This window comes from Pleurodeles waltl, chromosome 4_2 (assembly GCF_031143425.1).
Source record: "Pleurodeles waltl isolate 20211129_DDA chromosome 4_2, aPleWal1.hap1.20221129, whole genome shotgun sequence".
In the NCBI taxonomy this organism is placed as follows: Eukaryota; Metazoa; Chordata; class Amphibia; order Caudata; family Salamandridae; genus Pleurodeles; species Pleurodeles waltl.
In genome coordinates this window covers 427,211,148-427,228,081 of record NC_090443.1, presented here as the reverse complement: position 1 = coordinate 427,228,081, position 16,934 = coordinate 427,211,148, and the positions used below count along the sequence as shown (strand labels likewise).

At 45.7% G+C, this 16,934-nt stretch overlaps 1 protein-coding gene across 5 annotated transcripts in view; it reads right to left on the bottom strand.

Moving 5' to 3' along the window:
• Positions 1–16,934, bottom strand: part of BRD4 (bromodomain containing 4) — a 1,024,368-nt gene that overhangs the window by 444,782 nt on the left and 562,652 nt on the right. For all 5 annotated transcript variants that reach the window (XM_069231688.1, XM_069231690.1, XM_069231691.1 and 2 more), the window contains one exon: positions 9,758–10,059. In XM_069231688.1, the coding sequence (XP_069087789.1) occupies positions 9,758–10,059 (302 nt within the window). The remainder of the gene's footprint in view (positions 1–9,757; positions 10,060–16,934) is intronic.

Below are 16,934 nucleotides of genomic sequence, written 5' to 3'. Positions count from 1 at the left end.
CTCCACCCTTGGAGTTATGGCTCTGCCTTTAACTGGATCCTGAAATATTTGTTTTGAATGTCTTAGCATTCCTGGGAGCATGGGGAGGCTTTGGTACTGGCTATGGGTGGAGGATAGGGTGTTAAAGAGAAAGTCATCCTCAATTGGTTCCGAATGTAAGGTGACATTGTGAAATTCGGCTGCCCTTGCGACCACCTGTGTATAGGATGTACGGTCCTCAGGTGGTGACGGTTTTGTAGGATAAGAGTCTGGGCTATTGTCAGACACTGGTGCATCGTAGAGGTCCCATGCATCGGGATCATCCTGACTCATTGTGGTATGAGCTGGTGAGTGCATTAGTGGTGGAGTTGTCGCTGGTGATGCATGTGTTGATGGTGGTGGAGAAGGTGGTGGGGTTGTTTTCCTTGCCACCTTTGCCTGTGGTTGCTTGTCCCCTTGTTGAAAGGCAAGTTTCCTTTTTATCTTGATTGGGGGAAGAGTGGTTATCTTCCCTGTGTCCTCATGAATATGAAGCCTTCTTTGCGTGTAGTCAGGCTCTACAGCTTGAAGCTCCTCTCCAAATCTATGTAATTGGGAGGTTAATCCTTGTTCCTCTGTATAGGAACTAGTTTTCGGCTCCGAGGCTGGATGTTTCGGAACCGAAACCTTTTCGGAAGTCTTTTTAGGCTCCGAAGAAACCTTTTTTGTTTTCGGCGTGGTGTCTCGGTGCTGAAATTCTTTGGTGCCGCTGTCTCTGTGCCGAAGTTTCTCGGAGCCGCTGTCTCGGCTCCGAGGTTGCTGTGTGGCGGTATCTCGACCGGAGTCGGATGACTTCGACACCAGCATGCCCTTTTTCGGTGCCTTGGATTGGTCACCTAGTTTTCGGGTTAAGCCATGGCCTGTTGGCGGTGGCGTCCCCTGGGCTTTTTTGGACTTTTCGTGAGTCTTGATTTTCGACGTCTTACTCACGGTTTTGTGTGATTCTTCGGCGTCGAGTTCTTCAGAATCCGATTTGTGGACGGAGAAAGCTTGTTCTTCCTCCTCGAAACGTTCTTGACCCGTCAGCGTGGACGCCATTTGTAGTCTCCTGGCTCTTCGGTCTCTAAGCGTCTTCCTCGACCGAAACGCTCGACAGGCTTCACAAGTATCCTCCTTGTGCTCGGGGGACAAGCACAAGTTACAGACCAGATGCTGATCCGTATACGGATACTTGTTATGGCATTTTGGGCAGAAGCGGAATGGGGTCCGTTCCATCAGCCTTGAAGTCGCACGTGGCCGGGCCGACCAGGCCCGACGGGGGATCGAAAAAACCCCGAAGGGCCACCGGAGCTCTTCTAAATTCGGTGTTGATTTGTCCTAACTAACCCAATACCGAACGCAAACAATACCGACGTTTTTTTCCGAGATTCTAACTGACTTTCCGACCCGAAACACGGAGCGAAAAGGAACACGTCCGAACCCGATGGCGGAAAAAAAACAATCTAAGATGGAGTCGACGCCCATGCGCAATGGAATCGAAATGGGAGGAGTCCCTCGGTCTCGTGACTCGAAAAGACTTCTTCGAACAAAAACAACTTGTAACACTCAGAGCCCAACACCAGATGGCGGACTGTGCACAGCAGGTGTATCTGCAGCTACACATGCCATCGAACATATACATATATATGTGAAATTATACCTGTACACACACAAGATTGTGTGTCCATGATGAGTGATTTAGCTTAATGTACCTGGTTCCAAATAAGGATACCACCAAACAGTCCTTCAAAATTAGCTCTTGGATTACAGAAGGCTGAGTGGTGAGGCTCTTGGGCAAAGTGTCCGTAGCAATGAGGGTTTTCATGGGCTGGATAGCTATGTGCAGGAAGAGCACTGAAAAAAAACAGTGTTACTCCTGTTGGTTAGTCATTATCTTGCTTTATGCAATCGTTGCATTTCTGTTTCACTTTCTCAACCAAAAACTTGTTTGTATAGTTAGTTTCAGGAGCTAGTAATCTTGGCGACTGAACAGACTGAAGAAACTATTCTCAATGAAACTCCAATCTGATGAAACACCAAGTTGGAATAAATACTAACCTGATTAATTCCTGCATTGTTCTAAAAGCAAACATTCCTGAAAAGGCAAAAAACTTTATACATTTTTTTTTAAACAAATCACAATAAACATGGTGCAAGTAGAAGACGACAAGAAGATGGAAGTACTGAAAATACTGCAGAAGCGGTAACTGGGGGGGGGGGGGGGGGTTTAATACATTAGACATAAATATAGCTATATGGTGAGCCATCACAACAAAAAGAAGGCAATGAGTGTGCAGGAACTTGATTATGGAGCTGGAAATATTTTTACCCCCTTCGCTGCCAGGCCTTTTCCCCTCAGGTGCTGAGCCTTTTTTTGGCTATTTGGGGCAGCTCGCGCTTAGGCCCTCAATTTTTTGTCCACATAAGCTACCCATGCCACATTATGGGTTCCCCTGCAGAAGATCAAGAAATTAGTCAAAACACAGCTAAAATTTCGTTTCTTAAAAAAAAAAAAAAATGAATTGGGGAAAAAAAGGGCTGCGGAAGAAAGCTTGTGCTTTTTTCCCCCTGAAAATAGCATCAACAAAGGGTTAGTAGTGCTAAAATCACCATGTTCCCAGCTTTCTGGAACATGCAGACTTGAATCAGAAAACCACATTTTCAACCCAATTTTGGCATTTTACTGGGGTCATACCCCACTTTTACTATTTTTTTATTCTTTCAGCCAGTTACTGACAGAAATGGGTGCTGGATCCTGGACAGCTAAACATTTCAGAAAAGTAGACAAAATTCTGAATTCAGCAAGGGGTCATTTGTTTATGGCCTTCAAGGTCTACCTACAGAAAGTAACATTTAAAAAAAAATATTGAAATTGAGGTGAAAAAAAAAGACATTTCTGTACACGTTTTCTTCTATAACTTTTTCCAGCTATGGCATACTTTTGAAAGCAATATACTGTTACGTCTTCTGGACCCTTATGGTTGTGGGGATAAATAGGGCTTGTAGGTTCATCAAGAACCCTAAGTACCCAGAGCCCATAAAGGAGCTGCACCTTCCAATGGGGTTTCATTGTATACAGCAATTCATTTGGTGAAACAGAGTGAAAAAAAAGTATTAAGGAAACCTTTGTATCTCCAAAATGGGCACAAGATAAGGTGTTGAGGAGTAGTGGTTATTTGCACATCTTTGAATTCCAGGGTTACCATATGTAGGAAAATGCCACTGTTGGCATGGTTACCCTTAACATTTTGCCTTTTGTTGATGCCAGCTTTGATTGAAAGTGTGCTGGGACCCTGCTAACCAGGACCCAGCACCAGTGTTCTTTCCCTAAAACTGTCCCTTTGTCTCCACAATTGGCACAAACCTGCCACGCTGATAAGTCCCTTGTAAAAGGTACCCCTGGTACCAAGGGCCCTGTGGCCAGGGAAGGTCTCCAAGGGTGCAGCATGAATTATGTCACCCTGGGGACCCCTCACTCAGCACATGCACACTGCCTCACAGCTTGTTTGTGCTGGTGGGGAGAAAAAGCCTAGGTCGATATGGCACTCCCTCAGAGTGCCATGCCTACAACCCACTGCTTGTGGCATAGGTAAGTCACCCCTCTAGCAGGCCTTACAGCCCTATGGAAGGATGCACTATGACACATGTGAGGGCATTGCAGCAAGAGCACTAAGCCCCTACAGTGTCTCTTTCAATTCTTAGACATTTTAAGTGCAGGGTAGCCGTAAAGAATATATGGTCTGGGAGTTTGTAGAGCACGAACTCCAGTTCCATGATGGCTACACTGAATACTGGAAAATTTGGTATCAAACTTCTCGGCACAATAAATTCACACTGATGCCAGTGTGGGATTTATAGAGAAATGCACACAGAGGGCATCTTAGATATGCCCCCTGCATGCCAGCCCAACTACTAGTGCTAGGCTGACTGGTCTCTGCCAGCCTGCCACTTCCAGACTAGTTTCTGCCCACATGGGGTGAGTGCCTTTGTGCACTCGGTGACCAGGAACAAAGCCTGTCCTGGGTGGAGGTGCTTCACACCTCCCCCTGCAGGAACTGTAACACCTGGCGGTGAGCCTCAAAGGCTCAAGCAGGGTGTTACAACGCCCCAGAGCACTCCAGCTAGTGGAGATACACCCCCACCCCGGACACAGCCCCCACTTTTGGCGGCAAGTCTGGGGAGATAATGAGAAAAACAAGGAGGAGTCAACCCCTCAGCCAGGTCAACCCCTAAGGTGACCAGAGCCGATGTGACCCCCCCCCCTTTCCTTAGAAAATCCTCCATCTTGCTTTGGAGGATTTAGCCCAATAGGATTAGGGATGTGTCTGCCTCCCCAAAGGGAGGAGGCACAAGGAGGGTGTAGCCACCCACAGGGACAGTATCCATTGGCTACTGCCCTTCAGCCCTAAATTTAGTATTTAGGGGTGAACCTGAGCCCAGGAAATCAGATTTCTGACGACCTAACAAGAAGAAGGACTGCTGACCTGAAAACCCCGCAGAGAAGAAAGAAGACAACTGCTTTGGACCCAGCCCTACCGGCTTGTCTCCTGATTCGAAGAACCTGCAACAGCGACGCATCCTGCGGGCCCAGCGACCTCTGATGACTCAGAGGACTGCCCTGCAATTCCAAAGGACCAAGAAACTCCAGTGGACAGCAGCCCAGTCTAAAGCAACAAGAAGAAACCATCTTTAAAGGGACTCTCACCTCACTCCAGAAGCGTGAATCCCTACCACTCTGCACCCGACGCCACTGGCCCGTGTCCAGAGAAACCAACACCGCAGAGAGGACCCGCAGGCAACTCCAACAGCGTGTCCAGCCTGAGCTGACCTCTCTGTAACCCCACGACGACGCCTGCAGAGGGAATCCAGAGGACCCCGCTGACCGCGACTGCCCGGTAACAAAGAAACCAGATGGCTGGAAGAAGCACTGCACCTGTAGCCCCCAGGCCCGTGAAGAACCAACCACTGGTGCAATAGAGACCAGCAGGCAGCCCTCACCCTTACCCAGTTGGTGGCTGGCCTGAGAAGCCCCCCTGTGCCCTGCCTGCATCGTCTGAGTGACCCCGGGTCCCTCCATTGATTTCTATACAAAACCAGTTGCCTTGTTTGCCCACTAGACCCGGGTGGCCCTGTGCGCTGAGGATGTATTTTGTGTGCCTACTTGAGATTCCCCCCCCAGTGCTCTACAAAACCCCACTGGTCTGCTCCCAGAGGACGCAGGTACTTACCTGCTAGCAGACTGGAACAGAAGCTCCTCTAGTCTCCATTGGCACCTGTGTTATTTTGGCCCCTCTTTGACCTCTGCACCTGACCGGTCCTGTGCTGCTGGGTGTTTGGGGTTGACATGAACCCCCAACTGTGGGCTTTCTATGCCCTGGAGACTGAACTTGTAAGTGCTTTACTTACCTCAAAAACTAACCTGTACTTATCTCCCCCAGGAACTGTTGAATTTTGCAGTGTCCACTTTTAAAATAGCTTATTGCCATTTTATGCCAAACTGTGTACATTAATGTTTTAATTCAAAGTCCTATCTTTACCTATGCAAAGTACCTTACATTTAATGTACTTACCTGCAATTTGACTCTTGTGGTTCTAGGGTAAATTAAAAAAAGAATATTTTTCTATATAAAAACCTATTGGCCTGGAGTTAAGTCATTGAGTGTGTGTTCTCATTTATTGCCTGTGTGTGTACAACAAATGCTTAACACTACCCTCTGATAAGCCTAACTGCTCAACCACACTACCACAAATAGAGTATTAGTATTATCTATTATTGCCTCTATCAAGCCTCTTGGGGAACCCCTGGACTCTGTGCACACTATCTCTCACTTTGAGATAGTATATACAGAGCCAGCTTCCTACACCACACTAGCATGTGAATTACACAGCATTTCTCAAATAGATGTCTTTTTTACACACTTACATTTGGAAGGAAAAAATGTAGTGAAAGACAAGCAGCAATAACACTTGCTCTTCTATTCTGTGTTCCCCCAAGTCTCCCGATAAAAACAGTACCTCACTTGTGTGGGTAGGCCTAATGCCTGCCACAGGAAATGCAACACGGACACAATATATTTATACATTGAAATCTGAAAGTTTTTTTGCAAAGTGCCTAGCTGTGGATTTTGGCATCTAGCTCAGCCGGCACCTAGGGAAACCTAGCAAGCCTATAAATTTTTTAAAACTAGACACCTGGGTGAATTCAGAAAGGGGTGACTTGTGGGGTCTGATCAGGTTCAGTTACCCAGAATGCTCGGTAAACCTCAAAATTTGGCAAAAAAAAAAAAACCCAATCACTTTTTCCTCACATTTCAGTGCTGCAAAGTTCTGGAACCCTATCCAGCATTCCCCAACGTCTCCCGAGAAAAATGGTACCTCACTTTTGTGGGTAGGCCTAGTGGCGGCGACAGGAAATGCCACAAAACACTACGTGAACACATCAAAATGATCAAATACAAAACTTCCTGTTCTTTGCGGGGGTGGGGGAGACCTGTGTTTTTGGTCCTGGGCAGCCATATAGGGACACCTACCAAACCGAGACATTTCTGATAACTAAACACCCGTGGGAGTGCAGGGAGGTGTGACTTGCATGGATCCTCCAGTGTTTCCTTACCCAGAATCCTCAGCAAACCTCAATTTTAGCTTAAAAAAAAAAAAAGACATTTCCCCCACATTTCAGTGTGGGATCACCGCACCGGCACTAATTTCCTAGAATCCAACGTTCCTCTCAGTCTCCCAATAAAAATGATACCTCACTTGTGTAGGTGGGCCAAGTGCCTGTGACAGGGAAGGGCCAAAAACAAGTTCAAATTGAGGGGGGAACCAAAGCGGGCCCAAAGGGGCAGTTTGAAAAAAAAAAAAAAAAGAAAAAAAAATCATTTTAAGGTGACAAATGGGGTAGAATTTTAATCGGAAGGATGCAACAATGCTGGGAGTTAGGAATTTTGTGTATTCCTGCAGATTCCGGAAGGTTCCGTAACAAAGATGTGGAAAAAATGTGCTATTTCAAGCAAAGTTGGAGGTTTGCAGGGCATTTTGGGTAAGAAAATGGTGCGGTGTACATGTGAAGCACACCACCCTGGACTCACCCAGATGTTTTCAGATGAGTCTAGGTCTTGTGGATTTTTCTACATGGCAGGAGTCCTAAATACCAAAAAGTGCAGCCCTCACTATTCCAAGTGGGACGATTTAGTCAAGCGCTCATGGCCCAAATGTAAAACCAAAACCTAAAATAATCAAACGTCCTCTTACTTGACACTGGGATAAGATCTTTTAGTGTGCGGGGGAGAGCTGAAAGACTGTTACACCCTTCAGTTGGGGTGGGGGCATAACCATGCCCATACTGGTTGGTAGCAACCATCCCTCTATATATATATATATTTTTTTAATTCCCTGGCATCTAGTAGGCTTTCTGCACCAGAGGGGAGTGGATCCGGGGTCACAGCCTCATCTACCCACCAGCGGACAGAACAACTTTTTCTCCATTTATCTGGGGTGGGGGTATGGCCAGCCCTCTTTTAAAAAAAATAAATAATCTTCCCTGGTGTATGGTGGGCTTTCTGCCCCCATTAAGGGGCAGATGGGCCTTACAAAAATAGGCCGATCTGCCCCCAAGGGGGGCAGAAATGGCCAACGGTAATGTGCCACTATGGGGAGCGACCCTTGCCCAAGGTGCTGCCTCCCCCCGCCCAAACATAACACAAACACACTAATCCCTGGTGCTTGAGTGGTTTTGGCCCCCCGGGGGCAGATTGGCCTAACGGAAATAGGCAGATCTGCCCCCCTTGGCCTAAAATAAATATGCCCCCCAGGGGAGTGACCATTGCCTAAGGGGTCGCTCACCACCTACAAAAAAAACAACAAAAAAATTATCCCTGGTGCCTAGAGGTTTTTGCCCCCCCTTGGGGTCATATAGGCCTAATTAACAAAGGCCAATCAGCCCCCAATAGGATCAGAAATGGCCTTATTATAAAATGCCCCCCTTGGGGAGCGACCCTTGCCCAAAGGGCTGCTTCCCTTCTTTGTTTACCTAAGGTAAACAAATTCCCTGGTGTCTAGTGAGCATTTATGCAGCCCGATCACAGCTGCAGAAATGCTCAGAAAGACATCAAAGGAAAGGAAAAGCCTTTCCTTTGATGTCGCTCTGCCCACCCCCACCCTCTGATCGGAAGAGAAATATAAGCATTTTGTCTTCCAATCGTCCTCTGATGAAGCGTGCTGACGTCACTCTGGGGGTGGGGTTGGGTGATTGCGAACTGACGTCACTATGGGGGCAGGGGGAGTTGAGGGGCGGAAGCGATTCACCTTCCATCTTTGCCCAAGGGGGGGGTGGTGGGAGGCCCTCAGGTGAGCGCTAGCTCTTCCCCCGGGGACCAGGTGCAGAACGTAACGGTTACGTCCTCGGCACCAGAGCGGTGCTGCTGAGGACGTAACTCATACGTCCTGGGCACCAAAGGGTTTAAGATTCAAATTCCTGCCTGGATCCAGAGTAACCTAAAATACTCTAACTGCAGCTTTATTGGTGAAAAATAAGCCTTCAAAACTGGTGTTGGAGACAAGTCCTGGTAATGACCTCCTAAGCTTCTCCCATCTCCCGTTCTTCTTCCTTTCTTTAGTCCAAAAAGTCCTGGAGATGGTAATAGTAGCATAGGTTTTTACAGAGGTTTCCACTTCTGCTTTGCAGTATAGATCTTTGGGACCAGGAGGTTTCAACTTTTTGGGGCTACCAGGTGCAGCCATACAGACTTATAACACCAGTATATAAGTGGGATGGATATGACCAGATGTGGGTCCTGTGCTCATGGTGCCACTGGAAGCACACTGCATCTGACTGAAGAGGCCAAAATAGGGGAATCTGGTCTTTGGTGGTTTGTGTTCTGGTTCAGAGAGGGCCAAGGTGAAGCTTGGTCAGTAAAACTGGGAGGAGGGATTTGAGCTTTAGATTTCCCAATAATCACAATGGCACATAATGTTAAAATATATTATATGACAAGCAGGGCACACAAGAGGGGGATAGGAGGCAGCGGAAAGAAATAGGACTGTTGATTGGTAGAGGTACTAAGTGAGAGAAAGCTAATTGTTTTGTGAAATAGTAAACATCTTTTTTAAGTCTTTCCAAACAGAGAAAGGGAGAGTGTATGTGCATTTTTGTCTGTCTGGATGAAAATTCCTAGAGAAATCCAACAGACATCACACCATACCCAACTTGAAGCACCCGTACCCAACTATTTATCACAAAATACATTTATTAGGCTGTGTGACGCCCCCAAACATTCCCTTCCCCCCCTTGAAGTTACACCCCTGGAGAGGGTCTGGTCTTTCACAGTTTGAGCAAACTAAACTGTCCCTACTGGAGCATGACCAAGGCTAAACTGCACATGCTACAGTCTAATCTGGCGTGGCAAGGTGGGCAAAAAACATAATGGACTCTGATGTCGCCCCAGGTAATTACCAATGGCTGAGATTAATTCAGGCATTCCATCTATCACTTTTTTGAATTCTTAACTGCAACATTATCAACTTATGGTTGACGTAATTTTTTACCAGCACAGTGACACACCTGGCAAGCAGCTTGCTGTTAAGATTTTACACGTGAGCTTTTGCTTTTTCTAATAACCCTTCGCTAATGGGTGCATCTTTTTCAAGATTAACACTTGCAATTTTTATAGCAATTTTTTAACTGTTTTATTTGAACATTGTTAGAAATGTTCTTTACTAATCTAAAACAAATTTAAAAGGAGCAATCATCAGTTAGAAGTACCTTGGGGTTTCCTTTTCTTTCGCAAACACGACGTGACGTATCTCTCCAACTCCCGCAGCGTGGAAGGTTTTAAAGTCTCAAAATCTATTTCTATTTCGTCAGGGTTGGAGTTCTTCAAGGATGGCTCTCTCGACTGAATAATATGAACCACCCGTCCCAGTTTCTCCCCTGGCAGTTTATTAATATCCAGACTCAGTTGTCGCTTCTCCTCATACGACATGGGTTTACACTTCTCCTCTTCTTCAGATTCGTAAGCAGGTGGTGGCTTGCTGTTTTTCACAGGCACTGGCTCCTTTTTACAACTGAGAGAGAAAAAAATAGAAAACAAGTTATATAGAACGGTAGAAAAGTAAGTCTATGAGCCAAGATACAGGTAACAAATATGTTACCAAGATTTAGAATGCAGGCACAAGGAAGCAGTCTCTAAAAATGTACTGAGGGGTACCCTTTTTGTAAAATCAGATTATACAGCAGAGCAATGTACATTAATATATCATGGTCTGAGGTGAATATGGATTGCTAAACACGCTGCAGAACATGAACTTGTGAAGAAACGTTATTGGTAACTCCATGGTTCTATTATGCACACAAGCATCGCCAAATTATTAGGCCTGAGAAAATGGTGCAAAAAACAAAAAAAAGGAAATAAGGTGACTCATATGTAACCATAGTTTTCCCAGCCAATTTAAAGTGTTGTAAACGGCATACACCCTGATGCTGATGCAGGAAATGGTAGCGTTTGGGATAGCTTACTATTTGCTCAGCAGAGAACTGTTGCATCAAAGAAAAACTTGAGAAGCGATAAAACGTTGAAATTATCGCTACCAATGCACTAGTCAAATGAACGTCACAGCATTTTCAGCCACAATAAGCTGCACTACAGTTTCTATTATGTATAAAAACAAAATACATTTTTATTACAGGAGCAAAATTAAAACATTTACTTACCTGTAACAATGGTGAAGCTTAAAGTTCTCCAGACCAAAGAAAAACAGAATGACTCACTAGGAGGTTCCCAGGTAGCCCATAATGCCCCTAAAAAGCGCTCCATTTTAGATTTTATTTTTGTTTTTTTGATTTTACAGCCCTAACGCCGTACTTTACCTGGTAGGGAGTTCACACGTCATTTTAGAAAATCTTTAACCTACCAAACCATATGTAAACGTACATAACTAGTTTTCTTAGCAGTGCAAATCTCTTCTAGACTGACATATTTTCCACTGACCACTTAGCAGTAAATTTGTCCTTGTGAGGAGGACCAGAAAATTAAGTGGTGCTAAATAAATGTTTAAGCAATGTTTGGCCTAGCATTGCTTAATTCCTTGTTTCTATAGGCACACAGTAGTGTTTGATGAACTAGTAATTTGAAAACCACGTTGCTGCCATGCATATATCTTTCCAGTGAAAGAGACATCAATGCCATATTTGCCCCTTTCTCCCCAGTGGCATGTGCTTTTGTTTGTACCTCCAGGGTGCTGTTCACCATATTATGAGAAATTTGTATTGCTTGAACTAAACATGTAGCAAAAGTTCCTTTAGGTTTTGCAGTCCTTAATGTGTGTACTGTGTGAGCTACAAAGGAGTGTTTGTCTTCCTGACATCTTTAATCTTCTGTACGTAGTTCGTTTTGTCCCTTTTTACATTCAGCCTACGTAGCGTTCTTTGTGATGCATCTTTAGAATTTTGAAAAAAAAAACAATGGTAACTATTGTTTGCTTAAAGTGAAATGCTGTACTACCTTAAGACTGTATTTTGGGTGTGTTCGCATAATAACCTTGATTGTTTGAATAATTAAGTATGGCTCTTGTATTGTGACTCGGATGCATGACATACAGACGGATGTCATCTGTGTAGAGTCAGATCTGTTTGTCTTTCACCTCTGTTTTCCAGACACGAAAGCCTGTAATATCTGGGTGTGCCCCGACCACACAAACTAGTGGCTCCAGTATGATGGCAAACTGTGGGGGGGGGGGGAATACCTCCCCTAGCATTGGCAACCAGGTTTCTTTAGAGCAGCTCTATCCAGTATCGAGATTTTTGTTTCTTCAAAGCCTGGGTCATAAAAGGCAGGTGAAAGGCATCAAATGCCCTTTCGACACCTAGGGATAAGGGTCAAACTTTGTAAAAGTTTGTGCAATACGGTGCAAATGCATCAGCGATCCCTTGGGCTGTGGCATAGGATTCATCATCTTCCCCCTCTATGGTGTGAACCCTAGAGCCTCCGCTTTTCTCTTACCCAGCCAAGCCAGTAGTCATCCAGCTTTTTCACCCGCATAATACAGGTGATGCTGTATGGCCAATACTTGTTTTTTTAGCTTCATGATTTGCTAGGAATTGATATTCCCCTTGTAGGATTGCCATCTTGTGTAGAATAGAAGGGTCTGCCCCCGCCCCAGGTTGCCTCTCCAGTTCCACCAGGCTTCATTCCAGCAACACAATTTCTTGCACCTCCCTCTTTTTCCTATGTGCTATGATATTTTGTGCCCTGTCTCTTAACACCGTCTTGTCTTTTAGCCCTCCCAAATTGTGATTGCCGATGACGCAGAGCTCGCATTTTCTTTGAAGCGCAGCTCAGTGTCTACTCTCAATTCATGGGAGACTATTTCATCTCTTAATTCCCAGGCATCTGATCTGAGAGGACCCTGGCCAGCTTGTCCGTTCTATACCATCTACCTCACCTGCTGGGGCAAAAATGTAATCCAGCCTGGAGAACACTTTGTGGGTTCCCGAGAAGTGAGAGTATTTTCGGTCACTTGGATGCTAGCAGTGCCAGAGGTCTGATGGTCCCAATGACGTCACAAACCCTGCCAATGGTGTTTTCCTCTGTGAGGCTGGGGCCGATTCCGTACGGTTCATATCTGGCCAAATTACACTGTTAAAATCTTCCCTTTTGATGTGCATGTGGGAGCCTGCTTCTAAAAGTATTGCAGCAAAGTTGTTTAGGGTCTTTCTCTGTAGCCTCGGAGGAGCATATACCCTAATCAAGGTTATGTCTTGCCTTCCCCCACATCCCTTTGACGGCTACCTATGTCCCATTAGGGTCTATACAGGATTTCTCTAAGGTGAAAGGGGACGTTTTCCCAATCAGTATGGCCACTCCTGGGGAGCCCGTGGTGTATCCAGCATGTGCCAGTGTCTTGTAGACTCCTCTAACCAGAAAACCACATTGGGAGCCCTGTAGGTGGGTTTCTTCTAAGAGCACCACATCTGGTTTAAGTCTTCAAATATATGCATTTATAAGTCCGCGCTTTACCTTGTTCCCTAGCCCGTTCACATTGCATGTCAATATAGAGCATCTCATATCTTATTTCTGTCCCTCCTATCTGTGTTGTGTGTCTGTATCTGATCACCCTGTGAGGTAACCTTCTCTGCAGCTATATGTATTACTACACCATTCCATGTATGCAAACTTCCTTTCCTCCCAACCCCTGGAATTTAATTGACTCGCCTCCTGCGCACATTTACCCACTTGTCAATGTGACAACTATGTCGCAGGTCAGGTCTGAGAGGTTTGTATCCCTCCCACTCCTAATTTAAACACCCACCCTTTTTTAAATGATCCAAAGAGTCGAGGTTGGTTTCATATTTGCGATTTCCGCTAGTAATTGATGGCTGAAGCCATCTCTGTGTTTCCTCCCCAGTCCCTGATTTTTGGGTCTCATCCCCCCATGTGAGGCATTGTGTTGGTCGCTCAATCCCCCTCCATTCTGCCAAAGAGGTGGACGCTCCTCCACTGTTTGAAAGAAGTGAGATTTACCTTCATAAGAACTTTGAGTTTCGCTGGGACCAGTAGCATGTATTGTAAATGAAGGGTCCTTAGTTTTTTATTTTGAATGAGAAAAAGGTCTGTCTCTGTTTTTGTACCTTCCGGGAGTAGTCTGATAACACCATGATTTTTGAGTTTTCATGTCTGATCTACCCCAAATGTCAAACCTGTTATAATATGTCAAAGTCTTGGTGGTTCAAAAAGCAGGCAATTAACAGTCTTGGGGGTGCTCCGGCTGGAGGTTTAGTGTTAAATGCCCGGTGTATTCTTTCTATGACAAAACAGGGTGAGAATTGTGCCACTGGGAGGGAAGCTCTCAGCCATCTTTCCAGGAATATTCCTATGTTCAGGCTCTCTATCCCTTCAAGAAAGCCCACAAAGCTTAGGTTGTTTCGTCTTGCACGGTTTTCAGCATTATCCACTCTCCAGGCTACTTCCTTCACAGTAGCCTGCAGGACCATGACTTCTTTATGGAGGGTTTGTGGCAAGTCTTCTACTTCCGATATTCTGGTTTCGGCCTCTGTAACCCTTTTGAAGATGTTTCGAAGGTCCTGATGAAGGAAGGTGACCTCAGCGCGTACCTCTACTATTTTATCCTCCAGGGCTTCCCTTGATGAGCTTATGGCCTGCAGGATTTCCGCATTGTCTGGCATGCTTGGTGCCCCTTCCTGTGGCCCAGCTTGGGGTGACCACCGCTTTCGCATATCGGTCCATTTTTCCCTTTTGGATAACTTAGGTTCTTTGTCCCTGGCCATGCTGGCTGAACGAGAACCCCCACTCCCCACCCCACACCTCCCCCCCGCACCCTCTTCGCAAATCGGTCCATTTTCCCCTTTTTGGAAAGATTAGGTTCTTTGTACATGGCCATGCAGGCTGAATGAGAACACCCCCCTCCCTCCCCCTTCGCATATCGGTCCATTTTCCCCTGTTTTGGATAGCTTAGGTTCTTTGTCCTTGGCCATGCTGGCTGGACGAGAACTCCCCCATAAGTCAGGTGGAGCAACAGAGATCCATCACACAGTCGGGTACAGAGACCAGGGTCTTGTCCCTGCGCTCCCACTTCGGGAAGTACCTGGTGCTAGGATCTTTCCTTTTAGTTCATGGGGTTCTTGCCACGATGTCTGGTGAAGTAGGGTTTAGTGTGCCTGTGAGGCTAATAGGATTGCACAATAGGTCCACCAAAATACCCCATGGCTCGGGAGTTGTTCCCCCAAGTGTGATTATCAGTCCCCCACTGATGGGATAACATTGGGTGATGCTTTCGATCTTGCGGCTTCTGAGGGAGGACTTCAAGGAGCTAGTGTATGCGAGGGTTGCCACGCTGTAAGGTAGGGGCCTCACTTCCACACCATCCCCACCTGCGCAGCAGCCACCAGCCAAGGCCCCAGAAGCGTTTAAAGTCTCAGGCCTTTGCTAGATTCTTTGTTTCTCAGGGCCCTCTGTGAAGAGAGGGGGCACGTCCTGCCCGTTCGCAATTCCCCTCCGCCATCAAGTCCCACTAGCCAGATTCTCACAGCAGCTGCCTCCAGCGTTGTGTTCCCAATTCTGCCCTTCAGCTGAGATCACGTCACTTTCTTCTCTGTCTCCGGCAGTCCCAGGGGCATCAGGGCAGCCAGCCTCAATGCGTGCATACTGGTTTCCCCTGGCAGGGGGAGTGCTTGAGGGCCTAGACTCCCCCATCGGCTGCCTTCTTCACTCTGCAGCCACACTACTGCAGCACTTGGGAGGCAGATGAGGCGCACGATACTCCCCTGGTAGAGGGGCCTGTCAGGACTCCCCATTTACCAGTGCCACGGCCTCTGTAAGCCAGCAGAGCGGCCCAGTTATTGGCCAGTTTCTTCCTTCGCTGCCATTTTGGGGAGCAGACCGCAGGCTCACGGTGCAGGCTGCCTGTTTTGGTTCTTAATGGCCCCTGGATTCCATGACTTTACTCGTAAGCAACACCTCTCTTCTCTGGCACATATCCAGCTTTGTTAGCTGTGCTGGATGAGGCCCTCACAACAGGATTTTGACAGGATTTATAATTGAGCCTGCTAGCGGAAAACGCTACCAGCTGGCCATCTTGCTGGCAACGACCCTTCTGTAATTATTCTTAAACCTCTTTTTTTGTTCTTTGACTTGCATTTCAATGGTGGAGGTTTTCAGTGAAATGCTATTAAATAACAGTGCTTCTTAAATTTTCACACTAATCTGTCTTTTGTTATTAATTACCACGTAATCAAGACAGGGTAACCCACTAATCTCTCAGGAGTTTGGATAGTTAATTATTACAAGTAGAAGTACTCTTAGTGGTGCCAATTCTACATTCAATGAACCATGCAATTTGTTTTCAAAACGATTTTTAATTGAAAATATGATTTTAATTAGAAATAAACATGATGGCAAAAACATTCCAAAATAGTTTTATTTGCATGTAATTGTAAAATGAAAAATCTGTATCAATGGGGGCAGAATATCACAGAGAACATCATTTGATAAAGATCATTGCAAAAATAGACATAAAAAGAAAATCTGAATTGTCAAACTACAAACCCACTGAGTAATCTGTATATGTTTTACATATATAATGTATTAAATAGGTCTAGAACATGACCAGTCCCTTGATGTCGAACAGACCGGTTGATTCACATAAGGCCTTGTATCAGGGCAACAATTGCTTATTAATTTATTTAATCCACCATAACACTCATTTGTGAGATTTAATTTTTTTGTCCCCATTTTGGTATGATATTTTTTCTAATTAAAATATGTTTTATTTAAAACAATACTGCTAACAAAATCTATGATTTATTGAATAATAAAGCGACACTTCTAGGTCTACTTACCTTGTTATTGGCTTGCAGGTATGGAGGTAGTCCATTATCCCCCTTTACCTCTCTTCAGAGTTTTAGATATTGTGGAGGCTGAGTCATTTTGTACTACTGGAAGGTCTATAAAGGCTGTCCTGTTGTTTTTTTTATTAGTGTGATAAGTGGTTTTGACCCAATGGGGTTGCTTACCATGCGTTCAATGTGTGAATCCCCTTCCAGAAGACGGTCTATGAAATGTAATAGTATAAGACTGTTTGTAAGGAAATGCCTCCTTGGCATGGTTACCCCCTGACTTTTGCCTTTGCTGATGCTAAGTTTTGATTGAAAGTGTGCTGGGACCCTGCTAACCAGGCCCCAGCACCAGTGTCCTTTCCCTAAACGGTACCTTTGCTTCCACAATTGGCACAGCCCTGGCACTCAGATAAGTCCCTTGTAAATAGTACCCCTGGTACCAAGGGCCCTGATGCCAGTGAAGGTCTCTAAGGGCTGCAGCATGTCTTATGCCACCCTGCGGACCTCTCCCTCAGCACATGCACACTGCCTCACATCTTGTGTGTGCTGGTGGGGAGAAAATTACTAAGTCGACATGGCACTCCCCTCA